The 14,037-nt window shown below is 32.5% G+C and overlaps 1 protein-coding gene across 3 annotated transcripts in view; it reads right to left on the reverse strand.

The window, feature by feature from the left end:
- Positions 1 to 1,009: 1,009 nt before the first annotated feature.
- Positions 1,010 to 14,037, reverse strand: part of edc3 (enhancer of mRNA decapping 3 homolog (S. cerevisiae)) — a 32,814-nt gene continuing 19,786 nt past the window's right edge. For all 3 annotated transcript variants that reach the window (XM_056451878.1, XM_056451877.1, XM_056451876.1), the window contains exon 7: positions 1,010 to 5,221. In XM_056451878.1, coding sequence (XP_056307853.1) covers positions 4,887 to 5,221 — 335 coding nt within the window. In that variant the 3' untranslated portion in view covers positions 1,010 to 4,886. The remainder of the gene's footprint in view (positions 5,222 to 14,037) is intronic.

Below are 14,037 nucleotides of genomic sequence, written 5' to 3' on the forward strand. Positions count from 1 at the left end.
CATTTGTTATGAGATAGTTGGGAGTTCTGAAGAGTGGAAGTGTCAAATGCCATGATGAAACAAAAGTTTAAGCAGCAGTGACAGTGGCATTTTCTCTAAAGTTATGAAAAAAATGTTTCTATGTGCTTCTTTAAATCGGAGTTTAAAAATTGTTTCATCCCCCACATGCATTTGTCGGTTCAGTAGTTTGTTGATTCTTTGATTTCCTTTTCTTTAAATTTTATATCAGACTATATAGTATTTTTTTTTTTATTGAGGGTGGTAGGCCGAAGCTAAATATACCAAACTGTATTACATTAAAGTTGCCATGGTAACTTCCAAATTTAATAATCTAAAAAAAATATAGAAAAATATGTTCTTCGTATTAATATATATACACACACATACATATATACATACATATATATATATATATATATATATATATATATATATATATATATATATACATATATATATATATACATACATATATATATATATACATACATATATATATATATACATACATATATATATATATATACATATATATATACATACATATATATATATATATACATATATACATATATATATATATATATATACATATATATATATATATATATATATATATATATATATATATATATATATATATATATATATATACATATATATATATATATATATATATACATATATATATATATATATATATATACATATATATATATATATATATACATATATATATATATATATATATATATATATATATATATATATATATATATATATATATATATATATATATATATATATATATACACACACATACACACACATTTTGCTTCTTAAAAAGTATTGTCAGGAGCCCTTTATTTTCTAGGTTTTTGACTCAAAGTCCTGATAACACTTGATTTTATGAAACACCAGTCTATGGGTTGAGAAAATTGTTCAGGTAAAGAAAGATGAAAAGAGTTTGTATTGATTTTTTTAAAGAAAAAAAGACAAAAGAACAACATTCACAGCCATATTTCCATTCTCTTTATTTATTCAGTCCTTGCATTTCAAGGTTGACAAAGTTGAGCATGTAAGGTTTCCAGTGATAACAGAACTATTCTGAACAGATATGTCGTTAATTTATAATTAATGGTAACAAGTTTGTTGCCTGAACAAATTTACAAAATTGCATCTTCCCTTATACAACAGGTGCAGAGATAAATGATAAAGTTACGCAACGCTAACAACCTTTATCTCATGCTTCTGTGAAGAAAAAGCTACGAGAATGGAAATAAACCAAAAATATGCTTCTTTTTTTTCCAAAGATACCGAACAAAACCTCCTGGAACCTTCAGTGATGTCATTGTGACAAATATTGAGGAGCCACACAAATGAACACCAACAACACTTCTTCAATTGCTCAAGACAGTTTGGTCATAGATTTTAGAAGCAAACTCCTATAGAGGAATGATTGATCTCAAACTGCATTTTAACATCGGAGTATATGCAGTGCTTAGGTATGAAACAATATTCAACTGAATATTACGACTGGGCTCTGCAGCTGTTATTAATTAAAGCCGAATTGTTTCTTTTTCTGCAAACCAGTAATACAGCAGTACTATTTCTAACCTCAAGTAACAAGTCGATTTTGGCACCATTTTTAAACTCTTTTAGAGCTGGATTTGCTGAATAATTAGACATGTACGTATTTGTTCACTATAAAATGGAACTTCACTATTCAATGTTCTCAAAACATGGAACTATGGAATTTCATTAGCATAATTAATCATCTTTCATTAATTTCCTTTCCCATTTAGTCTTAGTTTTTATGCTCAAAACTTATTTCAATGAACCAAACGGCTCTCCAACAGCCATCAAAGCTGTACCAGTGAACATACAGACAAACATCAACAGAAAAAAGAACAATTCACATTTAGCTTTCCGTTTCCCCCCGCATCACTAAGAATAGCTGATGTATAAGGTCTGTTGGTTTATAGTTTCTCTAAACACTTAAGACAAGAAATTTTAGACATCTGAGGTGGTCAACTTTAGTAACGTCACCCCTAGATTGTACATAGCTTAACCAATGTTTTTTTAAAGTGTAAGAAATAAATGTATAAATGACCAAGAGAACATGACAAAGATCATACAACAGAAAAAAAAAGAGAAGTTCAGAAGACGTCACAATACAGCTTTAACAAAATGATAATTTAGAAAAAAGCGAATGAATCTGATGAAAGCAGTACATTATTTCCTGGGGTCAGCTGCAAAACATTTCAAAGTTTATTTCTATCACATCGATTTATTTCTATCATATCGATCTTTTATAGATGATTTTTGTCTTGTAAGTGCCTCTCATATTAATTTTGAAGGCGTGAATAAAGTTGCCTTTATTAGTGCTCACTGAAAAACTCTACATATGTTACCCAAAAGTACTTGGGCTCACTGAATTATGGGTTTGTGCGCACAATATTATGACGTGTAATAAAAATCACGCATTAATTTCAGTAAGCAGGTTTACTGCCACACCTGAAGCATCTCTCCTAATAAAAGATTCTTGTTTGGTGTAACCAAACAAGCAACGCTGGCTCAATCTGAAACCCTAAAACTGGATTTTTTAAAGTTATTTCTTTTCTGATCACCGAAAATAAATGTAAATGAGGTGAAGCATAGCAATAATAATTACAATTGGAAAACGTGGTATTGGCAAATAACTGCTTAAAATGCTCAGTACTAGTCCAATGTCAACCAAACCAAGTTTTCAGTATGCTGACTCACCTACGAAATCCAGTTTTAGGGTTTCAGATTCATTTTTTTTTCTGACCACCAAAAACAAACGTAAATGAAATTAAGCATAGAAATAATATTTAGAATAGGAAAATTGGTGGTATTGGCCAATGACTGCTTACAATGCGCAGTACTGGTCCAATGTAAACCAAAATAAGTTTTCAGTACGCTGACTCAATCTGAAACCCCTAAACTGGATTTCGTAAGTAAATTTTTTCTGACTATCGAAAACAAACGTAATTGATGTAAAGCATAGCAACAATAAGTAGAATAGAAAAACTAGTGGTATTGGCCAACTGCTTACAATGCTCAGTACTGGTCCAATGTTAACCAAACAACGTTTTTATTATGCTGACTCAATCTGAAACCCTAAAACTGGATATTGGGTACAAGTAATTTTTTTTCTGACCACCAAAAATGGAAACAAACATAAAAGAGATAAAGCATAGCAACAGTAATTAGAATAGGAAAGTTGGTGGTATTGGCCAAAAGCTGATTAAAATTCTCAGTACTGGTCCAATGTCTACCAAACTAAGTTTTCAGTATGCTGACTCGCCTATGAAATCCAGTTTTAGGGTTTCAGAATCTTTTTTCTGACTACCGAAAATGGAAACAAACATCAATGAGGTGAAGCATAGCGATAATAATTAGAATAGGACAACTGGTGGTATTGGCCAATGACTGCTTAAAATGCTCAGTACTGGTCCATTGTCAACCAAACTACGCTTTCATTATGCTGACTCAATCTGAAACCCTAAAACTGGATTTCGTAAGTAAATGTAAACTAAATTAAGCATAGCAATAATAATTACAATAGAAAAATTGGTGGTATATTGACCAATAACTGCTTAAAATGCTCAGCACTGGTCCAATGTCAAGCAAACTAAGTTTTCAGTATGCTGACTCACTCACGAAATCCAGTATTAGGGTTTCAGATTCATTTTTTTTCTGACAACCAAAAACAAACATAAATGAGGTGAAGCATAGCAATAATGATTAGAATAGGAAAATTGGTGGTATTGGACAATAACTGCTTAAAACGCTCAGTATTGGTCCAAATGTCCACCAAACTAAGTTTTCATTTTGCCGACTCAATCTGAAACCCTAAAACTGGATTTTGTAGCTCTCTTTTTTTCTGACCACCGAAAATGGATGCAAACATTAATGAGGTGAAGCATAGCGATAATAATTAGAATAGGACAATTGGTGGTATTGGCCAATAACTGCTTAAAATGCTCAGTACTGGTCCAAATGTCAACCAAACTAAGTTTTCATTAAGCTGACTCAATCTGAAACCCTAAAATTGGATTTCGTAGATAATTTTTTTCTGACCACCAAAAATGGAAACAAACGTAAATGAGGTGAAGCATAGCGATAATAATTAGAATACAAAAATTGGTGGTATTGGCCAATAACTGTTTACAATTCTCAGTACTGGTCCAAAGTCAACCAAACTAAGTTTTCAGTACGTTTCCTGCTGTCCATTCAAGTGTGCGACATTTTATCACTGATAAGAAGCCATTCAATCTGTCATATTTACAGCACACCAGGCTTGGTCAACAAAGCAAACAACGCTTTGTATGAATAAACTTACTGCCTCAATCTCAGTTGAGGTGACAACGACATTGATCAATCTGGCATGAAATGAAAAAATAAAAATGGAAGGGGAAAAGGCAACCCCCTCATCTAATGCACATATTTCTATGAAAACAAATATCGATTTAAATCAGACTGTAAACTAAAAGCAGATTCTTCTATTTGAGATGCTGAAAGTATGAATCGAACATGCTGTAAGACCAAATTGAGCCAGGTGTTTACACTGCGATGAATGGGTTATGAAAGCTGTGTCATTTAAAAAGATCGTTATCGTGTATTAAAACGGCCATTAATGTAAGCAGATGGAGAGTATACTAATGTCGATTCTGCTTTTAACTTGTCAGATTTGTCACAAGAGCTGGTATTTTCCATCACTTCCCTCTCATGGGAATCATCACAAAAGTATAAAAAAAAAAAAGACTGAGAAGTTCCAGTTCTGCGGCAACATTCAAACCAGCATCGATTCATTTCTAAAATCTTTAAGGCAGGTTCAGTGAGCTGTGAAGGTCAGCGGCTTATTCGGAGTGCAGTGGGATGACGAATTTACATCCAAAGGGGGAGTGATATTTGATTCCCACTTCCTGGAACACCTGTCGGGGGATGCCGATGTCACATAGGTAGACCCGGCCAGCGCCTTCTGACAGGGGAAGGGGGAGGCCCAGGGAAAGTGACCATTTTGCTTCCACCGCATGCGCTTGTCCGCTTACTGGAGGGTCAATGCTCAGGACGGGGGCTCGGTTTTGGTTGGCCCAGTCAGCAGCGGCCTTGTACCACGGCTGGTCTCTCAGGAATCCGTTTTCGTGGGAGTCCAGGCAGTTTATGACCAGGTCAACTGGCGTCTCGGGCAAGTCTGTGGGTGAAATAACATTTGTTTTAAATGAGTGGGTGATCAGACCAATAGTTTAAAGGGGCTATATGATGCTGCTGAAATTAGCATTATTTAATGTTTTGGTGCAACGTAATGTGTTTATATAGTTTCATTATGTTCATGGCTGTTTTTGCACCACTGACTTCCATTATAACAACCTTTTTTGATTGCAAAGCCATGACACCAAATAATCATGCATTCTTGATTGTTGGTGGTTTTCCCTGTTGGGAACAGATAAAACTTTTAATTTTTACTGTCGATCATCAGTTGGCACCATTAACCCTTTAGAAAAAAGCCTTTAAAAAAAGTTTCCGACCTTTATATGGAGTAAAACAGATTATAATGTGCGTGCATAAATACACTTACTATCTTTACGATGTTCTGAGACTAAGCTGCTTATTTTTTATTTTCTCAAACATAAAGGAAAGGGTAGTAAATTGAGTGTATTGTTGAATTTTTGAAAATATTTAAAACATTTTCCCAAAATATGTGTCAAAATAAGATGTCACCAAAAGTCATTCCATTTGAAATTCCAATTCCATTGAAACAGAGAAAGTATTGGTCAAATTAAGACTCAAAATTACCCCAGAGTGGATGAAAACATCCCAAACAGCACATGAAGGTTAAGGTTTTGTAAACACTTTTCCCCCACAAATCGTATATTTTTATTGCTCATCACTGCTCTACCTTTCTAAAATGTGTCAATGTGACAAATATATAAAATATTATCATATGACCCCCTTTAAAGGGATAATTGACTCCCCAAAAAATTAAATTAGGAGCAATTTCACACTTGGGAGGTTTAGTTTGATTAAACTGAATCTGCTGCAACTGATATAAATTAGTGCCGTTCACATGAATTAGTTTGAATGCTGGCAGTGCAAACCTAGTGTGCAACAAACATCTAAGTGAGGACAATGAAAAGACAGGTCTCAGTCCACTTCCAAACTAACTCTGGTGAATTTTGAGTGATATAGGACAATAAAACATCAAATAAAAACAGGACATAATGCTTCAAGATGCGACAATAAAAATAATCAAATAGTTAGACACACATGTTTTTTTTCCTTATACACTGTAAAAAATGAATCTTGAGGCTTGTAATTTTCATTAAAAAAACTGATGTGGTCATTAAAAATAGTGGTCATATTTTCTTTAAAAAATTGATATTCTGGATTTACCAAGAGATCAAGAGATAAATGTAACTTATTTTTTTAAGGAAACAAGTGCAATTATAAGGCTTAATTTGGGAAATTAATTAAGCTAATGAAATTAAGGAAAGATGGCTTCAAGTTTATTTTAAGAAAATTGACTCAATTACGTGCATTTGATTGAGATGTTTGCATTTGAATCTCAACAAATCGCAGTGATCAGACGACATTTTGAAGGAGCAGATCAACAGTGAGCATGTTAAGAGGTAAGCATTAACAGTTTATCATTTTTATTGTCTTAAATAAGCTCTTTCAGGAAAGACACATGCTGTTCAAGCTTGTTCGGTAGTCTAGTTTGATCAGGCAACATTTAAGTGGGGTGGACAAACAACAGTGAACTTGTTGGTTAGCCTAAGCTGAAATTTAAAACTGCATAATTTCATAATAATACATTTAATGTTTATTTTACAATGTGGGGATGCAGAGAATTGCTGTCTGCCAGAGGGATGACTTCTGCATTGTCTTGGAGGATGAGTGAGTCATGGCTGGCTTGGAAAATCTAAAATTGCTAAACTGAATTTATTCAAGTATTTCACAAATTAAAATCCCTCAAAAACAAACTTATAATAAGTTTCTGACACAAATTCACTGCTACAAACTTTTGGGGGAATTTTCACTGCATTGATTGGTTGATTATATTGCATATTTTAGGATATAGCGTTTACACTGGTTTTATATGTTGTGCAATACACAAATTCTGTCAGATTGTGTCTAAAATGTGACTATTCCTACAAAAGAAAGTTGACAGATTTTTTTTCCATGACATGGATAAAGGAGTTTTTTCAGAGCTTAACATTGCTGTAAATTTTAAATAGATTTGTTTAACAAATTGTATGTACCATTTTGTTATCTGTGGAACATGTAATAAAATTATATTTGGCAAAAATGCATTGTGTATGTATTTCATTCTAAATGATTTATTTTACATTTTATGAATGAGTAATTTTCATTAATAAATTTGAGTAAATGGTGGTTTATTTGCTTAAATCATAAAAGCCACTAATAATATTAAATTCATCCTCTATCACTCAAAAAACCTAGTCATTTTCACATGATTCTTTCAAGTGGTTTTGATTAAAAAAATAAATAAATATGAGTAAATGGTGGTGGATTTGCTTAAATTATAAAAGCACATTCCACTAATAATATTAATTATTATTCTCATCTATTCTCATCAATTATATACTCAAAACACTAAAAAATCTAGTTTTCAAACTTTTTTTAAATAATTTGTGCAATAGTGTTACCAATATTTTTTAAGTAAATAGCACATAAGATTTTTTTACAGGGTACAGCAGGAAAAAATAAATATTGAACATGTGATTATTTTTCTCAGAAAACATATTTCTAAAGGTGCTGTTGACTTTAAATTTTCCCCGGATGTTGGTAACAAAAAAAAAAAAATCCATACATGCAAAGAAAATAAATCTAATTAGTGTACAAATTAAGTTATGTGTAATAAAAGGAAATAACACAGGGAAAAAGTATTGAACACATAAAGAAAGGGATGTGTAGAAAAGCAGTGAAAGCCCAGACAGCAGCTGAAATCTCTCAGTAGTTATTCAGCTGCATATGAGAAGCGTCTTTAAGCTGCCATCATTAAAAAAGCCTTTTATACAAAAGTAATAAATACATTTCAGTAGTTCAGCACTTTCTCCTTTTTTCAACAACTTTTTTCGATTTTTTTTATTTTGATGTTTGTACCGTTTAGGTTTTCACCAAAATCTGGTTCAATTGCATGTTAACAGTTCCTTTAGAAATTTTATTCCCAGGTATTAACACGACGTGTTCAATGCTTATTTTCCACACTGTATTGCACAGTTTTGACGCCTATACACATTTCTGACTTATTATAAAATACCATCATATACACACACACACACACACACACACACACACACACACACACACACACACACACACACACACACACACACACACACACACACACACACACACACACACACACACACACACACACACACACACACACACACACACACACACATATATATATCAGTCAGAAGTCATCTTTCATCTTTGCCATGATGATAGTAAATAATATTTTAACTAGGCAGGTTAGGGTAATTAGGCAAGTTATTGTATAATGATGGTTTGTTCTGTAGACTATCGAAAAAAAATATGTGGCCTAAAATATTACATTTTTAAAATTGATTTAAAAAATTTAAAAACTGCTTTTATTCTAGCCAAAATAAATCAAATAAGACTATCTCCAGAAGAAAAAATATTATCAGACATACTGTGAAAATTTCCTTGCTCTGTTAAAAATCATTTGGGAAATATAAAAAAAAAAAAAATAAAAAAAAAAATAAAAAAAAAAATTACAAAGGGGGCTAATAATTCTGATTTCAACTGTATGTATGTATCAGAATCAGAAAGAGCTTTATTGCCAGGTATGTTCACACATACGAGGAATTTGTTTTCGTGACAGAGCTTCTACAGTGCAACAGGATAACAGAGACAGGACAAAAAACAGATAATGAATATATTTAAAAACAAATAGAAGTAGTGAATGCAATGTATGTATGTATCTATGTATGTATGCATGTATGTATGTATGTATGCATGTATGTGTGTATGTAGCGCAACCCAAATCACCATTCTGGATGGTCAGCAAGTTAAGTTGCAAAAACATTCATTTAAGCTGCTTTTTGTTTTTCTTTTAAGTTCAGCAAATCAACTCAGCAAATCAAAAACAAATAAATCACTATTTTTTCAAAACCAAATTACCAATGTTACTGCACCCAACATAATCACTCACTGACTTAAGTGTTGTTCCAATGCTGTATGCCTTTTTTAAAATTACACTTACGCTCATTAGTCCTTATAATGGCAGTGAATTGCAACTAGCGTAATACTTTTTTTTAAAGCACAAAAGATCATCATTTTCATAATCTGTTTAAATAAAATTGAACATAAAACACAATACCTAAAATCCATTTTAAAAAAGTAAGGTGCGCCCCAAATCGCATTCCTATGCAGTATTCTACACCATTTTGTAGTATAAATAGTGCATTCACACTGAAAACTCTAAAAGGTAAAAGTGCACTTTAAATACCCGGATGATGCACTTATTCAACTGTTAAAATGAAGTGTGACACTTCACACGCTCAATGGCTGCTGCTTTGCTCACGTAGTTGAAGGGACGGAGCTTTCAGGCACCAATGTTGGGTCACTGTAATTATTTTGGATTGTGAAAGCAAAATTCTCCAACAAGAGTGATTATACTGCCTTCTGATGATGAACGCTGTTATACTCATGGTAGGTATAATTGGGTAGTTTGGACATTTATTTCACTAATTTGGCAACCGACAAACATCATCGGGGAAACGGTTTGAATTTCCGCTTAGTAAAAAAAAAAAAAAAAAAAAAAAAAACTTTCCATTTGGGATGGCATTACATACATGTACTATGCTGTTGAGTGTGTAAGTGCATAAGTACATAGTGAATAAGAGCGCAGCTGTAGTGTAGTTTCGTCACCAGCTTTTGTCAAGTTAAACATCTCTAAACTAGAGCTCCTGTGGCACTAATAGTCTAAAAAAAGTTTGTTTTTAGTCAACACTATCATTTACCCCCACTAGAAATGTGTGACTTGTCACTTGATACATTTCTGATTAGCTTTTTTTGTCTTTTTTTTTTGTTAAAGTCCCCATGAACCGGAAGCTACAACCTTTTTTTCCCCATATTATGATGCAGTTCCTAGAGAAACAGAATATTAAATGACACAACAGTAGGCAGGGCTTGTTTTTCTACTGTGAGCTGGATGTAGTAAAGTAGGCATTCTTTCAGAAAGATCAGGAAAAGTGTTTGGGGAGAGTTATTACAACCTAATAGACACACTCTCCTCACCATTTCTGTTTGTTGTCAAAACTGACAGACTTGAGCTGCGTGGTTAAATATGTTAGCCCACCAAATTCCTAAGATACACGTAATCTGACAATTTAACTGAAAAGAAAAGTGCATTTTCAGATTTCAATTAAAGATTAAAAGAGCAAACTATTTTTTTAATGACATGCACAGACGAACAAAAACATGGTTAGTTTGGATTGTTTGGGGGCTTTAAAGCTTAATGTTGGTTGATGTTTATTGCCATTGAAGTCACAAAGGAAAGAAGAGCATATAAGCACAAAGCCAGGTTGAGTAAGTGATGACTTAATATACCAGTGTGTTTCTCTGTTCAAAGTTAACCCAAAAATGGAAGATATTTATGTAGGGTGGGTGGCTGGGTTCAAAGTATATGTGTTTTTGCAATTCAGAGTGGAAGTTTCCAAGACTTCCTAGCCCACCTAAACAAAGCCTTCAGGTGGGTGTGTTAGGAACATATGAGAGATACAAAACCATGATAACGGTCTTTTTAAATTAGTGTCTTGATGGAAACATGCATTTACACTGCATGGTTTAAGTGACACAATTTTTGCTACCATGTGGCACAGATTGGATATGGCCCACGTAGGTGTAAGCAGGAATAAAAACACATGGATTTCAATCTACTCAGGTCAGATTTAGGCCTGGTTCATATGTGGAAATTTACTCAATATGAATTGGAAACATGCCCTCATGCCTGCAGTATAAGAAGGTAGATCAGATATTCTCCTGTCAATACGAGTTACACGTCATTAAAAATTATATTGAATGACGTAAACTCTGAAGCTTTTATTATCAGAACAAATCTTCATGATTGCCAAACCTTAAATCTCATACGCAATTTCATCAGGGTACATGCAGGAATCCTAAAGGTAATTTCAATACCTTTTTAAAGACCTTCTCAGAATATTTTAAGACCTCATTGCCACTTCAAGTTCTAATCAGTATCAAACATTTAACTTAATAAACAGATGTTAAATAAATCAATGGAGCACAACCATGCAACAGAACTCAGATAAGCTCTGAAGAAACAAAGCTTGAAAGAATAAATTACGCAGTTGTTTTCAGCGACAGGCTTCAGCCACTGTTTTAACTCGTCTTTCTCCAACCTGAAGTACGCGAACGTACATTTTGCCATTTGTTATGCTCTACGGTTTTGATGCATGTGGAAAGCATCACAACACCTTCCTCCGAATGTCGCAAATTAAGTAACATCACCCAGACGGAGGAGCTTGGTTTGATGCTGCATGGCCCAAACCATTCGTGTGGATCGAGCACGCCGTTGTTAATATTAGGAGAAAAATAAATATATTTATGCTTTTTCGGAGTCAAACACTTTAGACAATGCTTGAACAAAATTTAAGACCTCGTAAAAACGTGATTAAGACTTTTTAATACCTTTTAAGGGCCTTAATTTTCTCATAATTGATTTATCAACTTTTAAGACCCCCCCAGACATCCTGCTCATATACAAGGATGTAGCACAAATTAATGCATTTAGGCATGTTACCGAGAAAAAACATCCAATTAATAGAAGACTATTGAATGAATCACACCACATGAACATGATATTAAAATGCCAACTGGTTTCTAAAAGCATAATTAAAAAAAGATGGCCAAATGAGAACTTTTCTGTCATGAACTATAACAGTAAAAACAAACCAAAAAATATATAAAACCTGCAAACAGATTAATATAGGAATGGAGAAAAGAGTGCTTTCAGTATCACAATCATTGTGTCTTTAAATCCAGACATTAGATAGAAGTCACTTTTAAAAGATGATGCAGGTAGATCATCAAAAAAAAATGATAATTGACCATCAAGATCTGCAGCCACGGTGACCTAACTACAAGTGGTCAGATATCATTTAGTTGATAAATCCCAGAGTTTTTTTTTAATAGGCTTCAAGATACTTAAAAAATTAAATGTTTGTCTGGAGTTATTTAGGAGTTCAAAACAGCTTTTCAAAATAAACTTTTTGCAAAAATTCTGTTGGTTCATGGTGATTATGTAACAGCAGGGTCACACGTTATGTAATTGTTTAATGTAACAAACTGCTGTTTAATAGTAGGAACTGAAATTAATTTAATTTCTTTGAGTTTAATCTTAAAAAATACTATATAAAGTGCTTCATTTATAAATAAATACATAAATAAATGTAATGTGACTTTAGTTGACAGCAGTGCCAAAGCTTGTGCAAACACATACAGTTGAAGTCAGAATTATTAGCCCTCCTTTGATTTTTTTTTTTTCTTCTTTAAATATTTCCCAAATGATGTTTAACAGACCAAGGAAATTTTCACAGTATGTCTGATAATATTTTTTCTTCTGGAGAAAGTCTTTTGTTTTATTTCGGCTAGAATAAAATCAATAAAAAAAAAAAAAAACATTTTTAAGGGCAAAATAAGCTATATATTTTTCCGATAGTCTACAGAACAAACCATCGTTATACAATAACTTGCCTAATTACCTTAACCTGCCTAGTTAACCTAATTAACCTAGTTAAGCCTTTAAATGTCACTTTAAGCTGTGTAGAAGTGTCTTGAAAAATATCTAGTCAAATATTATTTACTGTCATCATGGCAAAGATAAAATAACTCAGATTTTAGAAATGAGTAATTAAAACTATTATGTTTAGAAATGTGTTGAAATAAATCTTCTCTCTGTTAAGCAGAAAATGCTCTTAACCTGTTTTCTTACAATACCGGTCAAAAGTTTGGGGTTAGTAGGATTTTTAAATGTTTTAAAATAAGCTTCTCCTGTTCACCAAGGCTCCATTTATTTCATCAAAAATACAGTACAAACTGTAAAATTATAAAATAAGTGTTCAAAAGTAGTTTATAATTTAATTTAATAATTTATCCAGTAAAGGGAATAAGCCGAAAAGAAAATGAACGAATGAATGAATTTATCCAGTAATTCTAAAGATGAATTTTCAGCTTCATTACTCCAGTCTTCAGCCACACAATCCTTCAGAAATCACTTTATTATTATTATTATTATTAATATTATTAATGGTAATAGTAATAAAAGCAATGACTGGAGTAATAATTTCATTTAAAACTTCATACAAGAAAGCAGTTTTTAACATTTTTAATTAATGTTTAACAATTTAACATTTGTTTTTATATTTAATAAATGCCGACTAGAAAAAAAAAATAAATAAAAATTTTTTAAAAGATGCCCCCAAACTTTTGACTGGTAGTGTACCTCCCATCATTTGTGTTTATTTTCTTATTGAGAAAAAAATATATATGCATCACATATTTACATATTAATCTAATGCCGCTCTTGGTATTGTGGAAGGCATTAGAAACGCATAATCTTTTAAAAATATTAAATGGGAAAAACAGCCAATTATAATCCTTAGTAATAGGAAATATAATAATGTGCTATGACCATATTACTTTGTCAATATAGGATACTTAGGTGCAGTTTACACTGGTGCAGTTTTGTTTTAAAATGTATAGGTTTTGTTGTGGTTATACCAGCCGTCAACACTTCGCATCTTTGAGCTGTGAAAATTTTAAAAAACACAGAAGACCCCATTTTAGTTTGACCCCAAACGCTTGTTTCATTTCAGTATAGATGGACTAAAATGCAAACATTGAAATACAGAGGCGCAGCTATCACAATCATTCCCCGACTGGTCCTCTGGATTTACTGTGTATCGTTCTGATTCATCACGCTCCTCTCATATG

Source organism: Danio aesculapii, chromosome 25 (assembly GCF_903798145.1).
Source record: "Danio aesculapii chromosome 25, fDanAes4.1, whole genome shotgun sequence".
Taxonomy (NCBI): domain Eukaryota; kingdom Metazoa; phylum Chordata; class Actinopteri; order Cypriniformes; family Danionidae; genus Danio; species Danio aesculapii.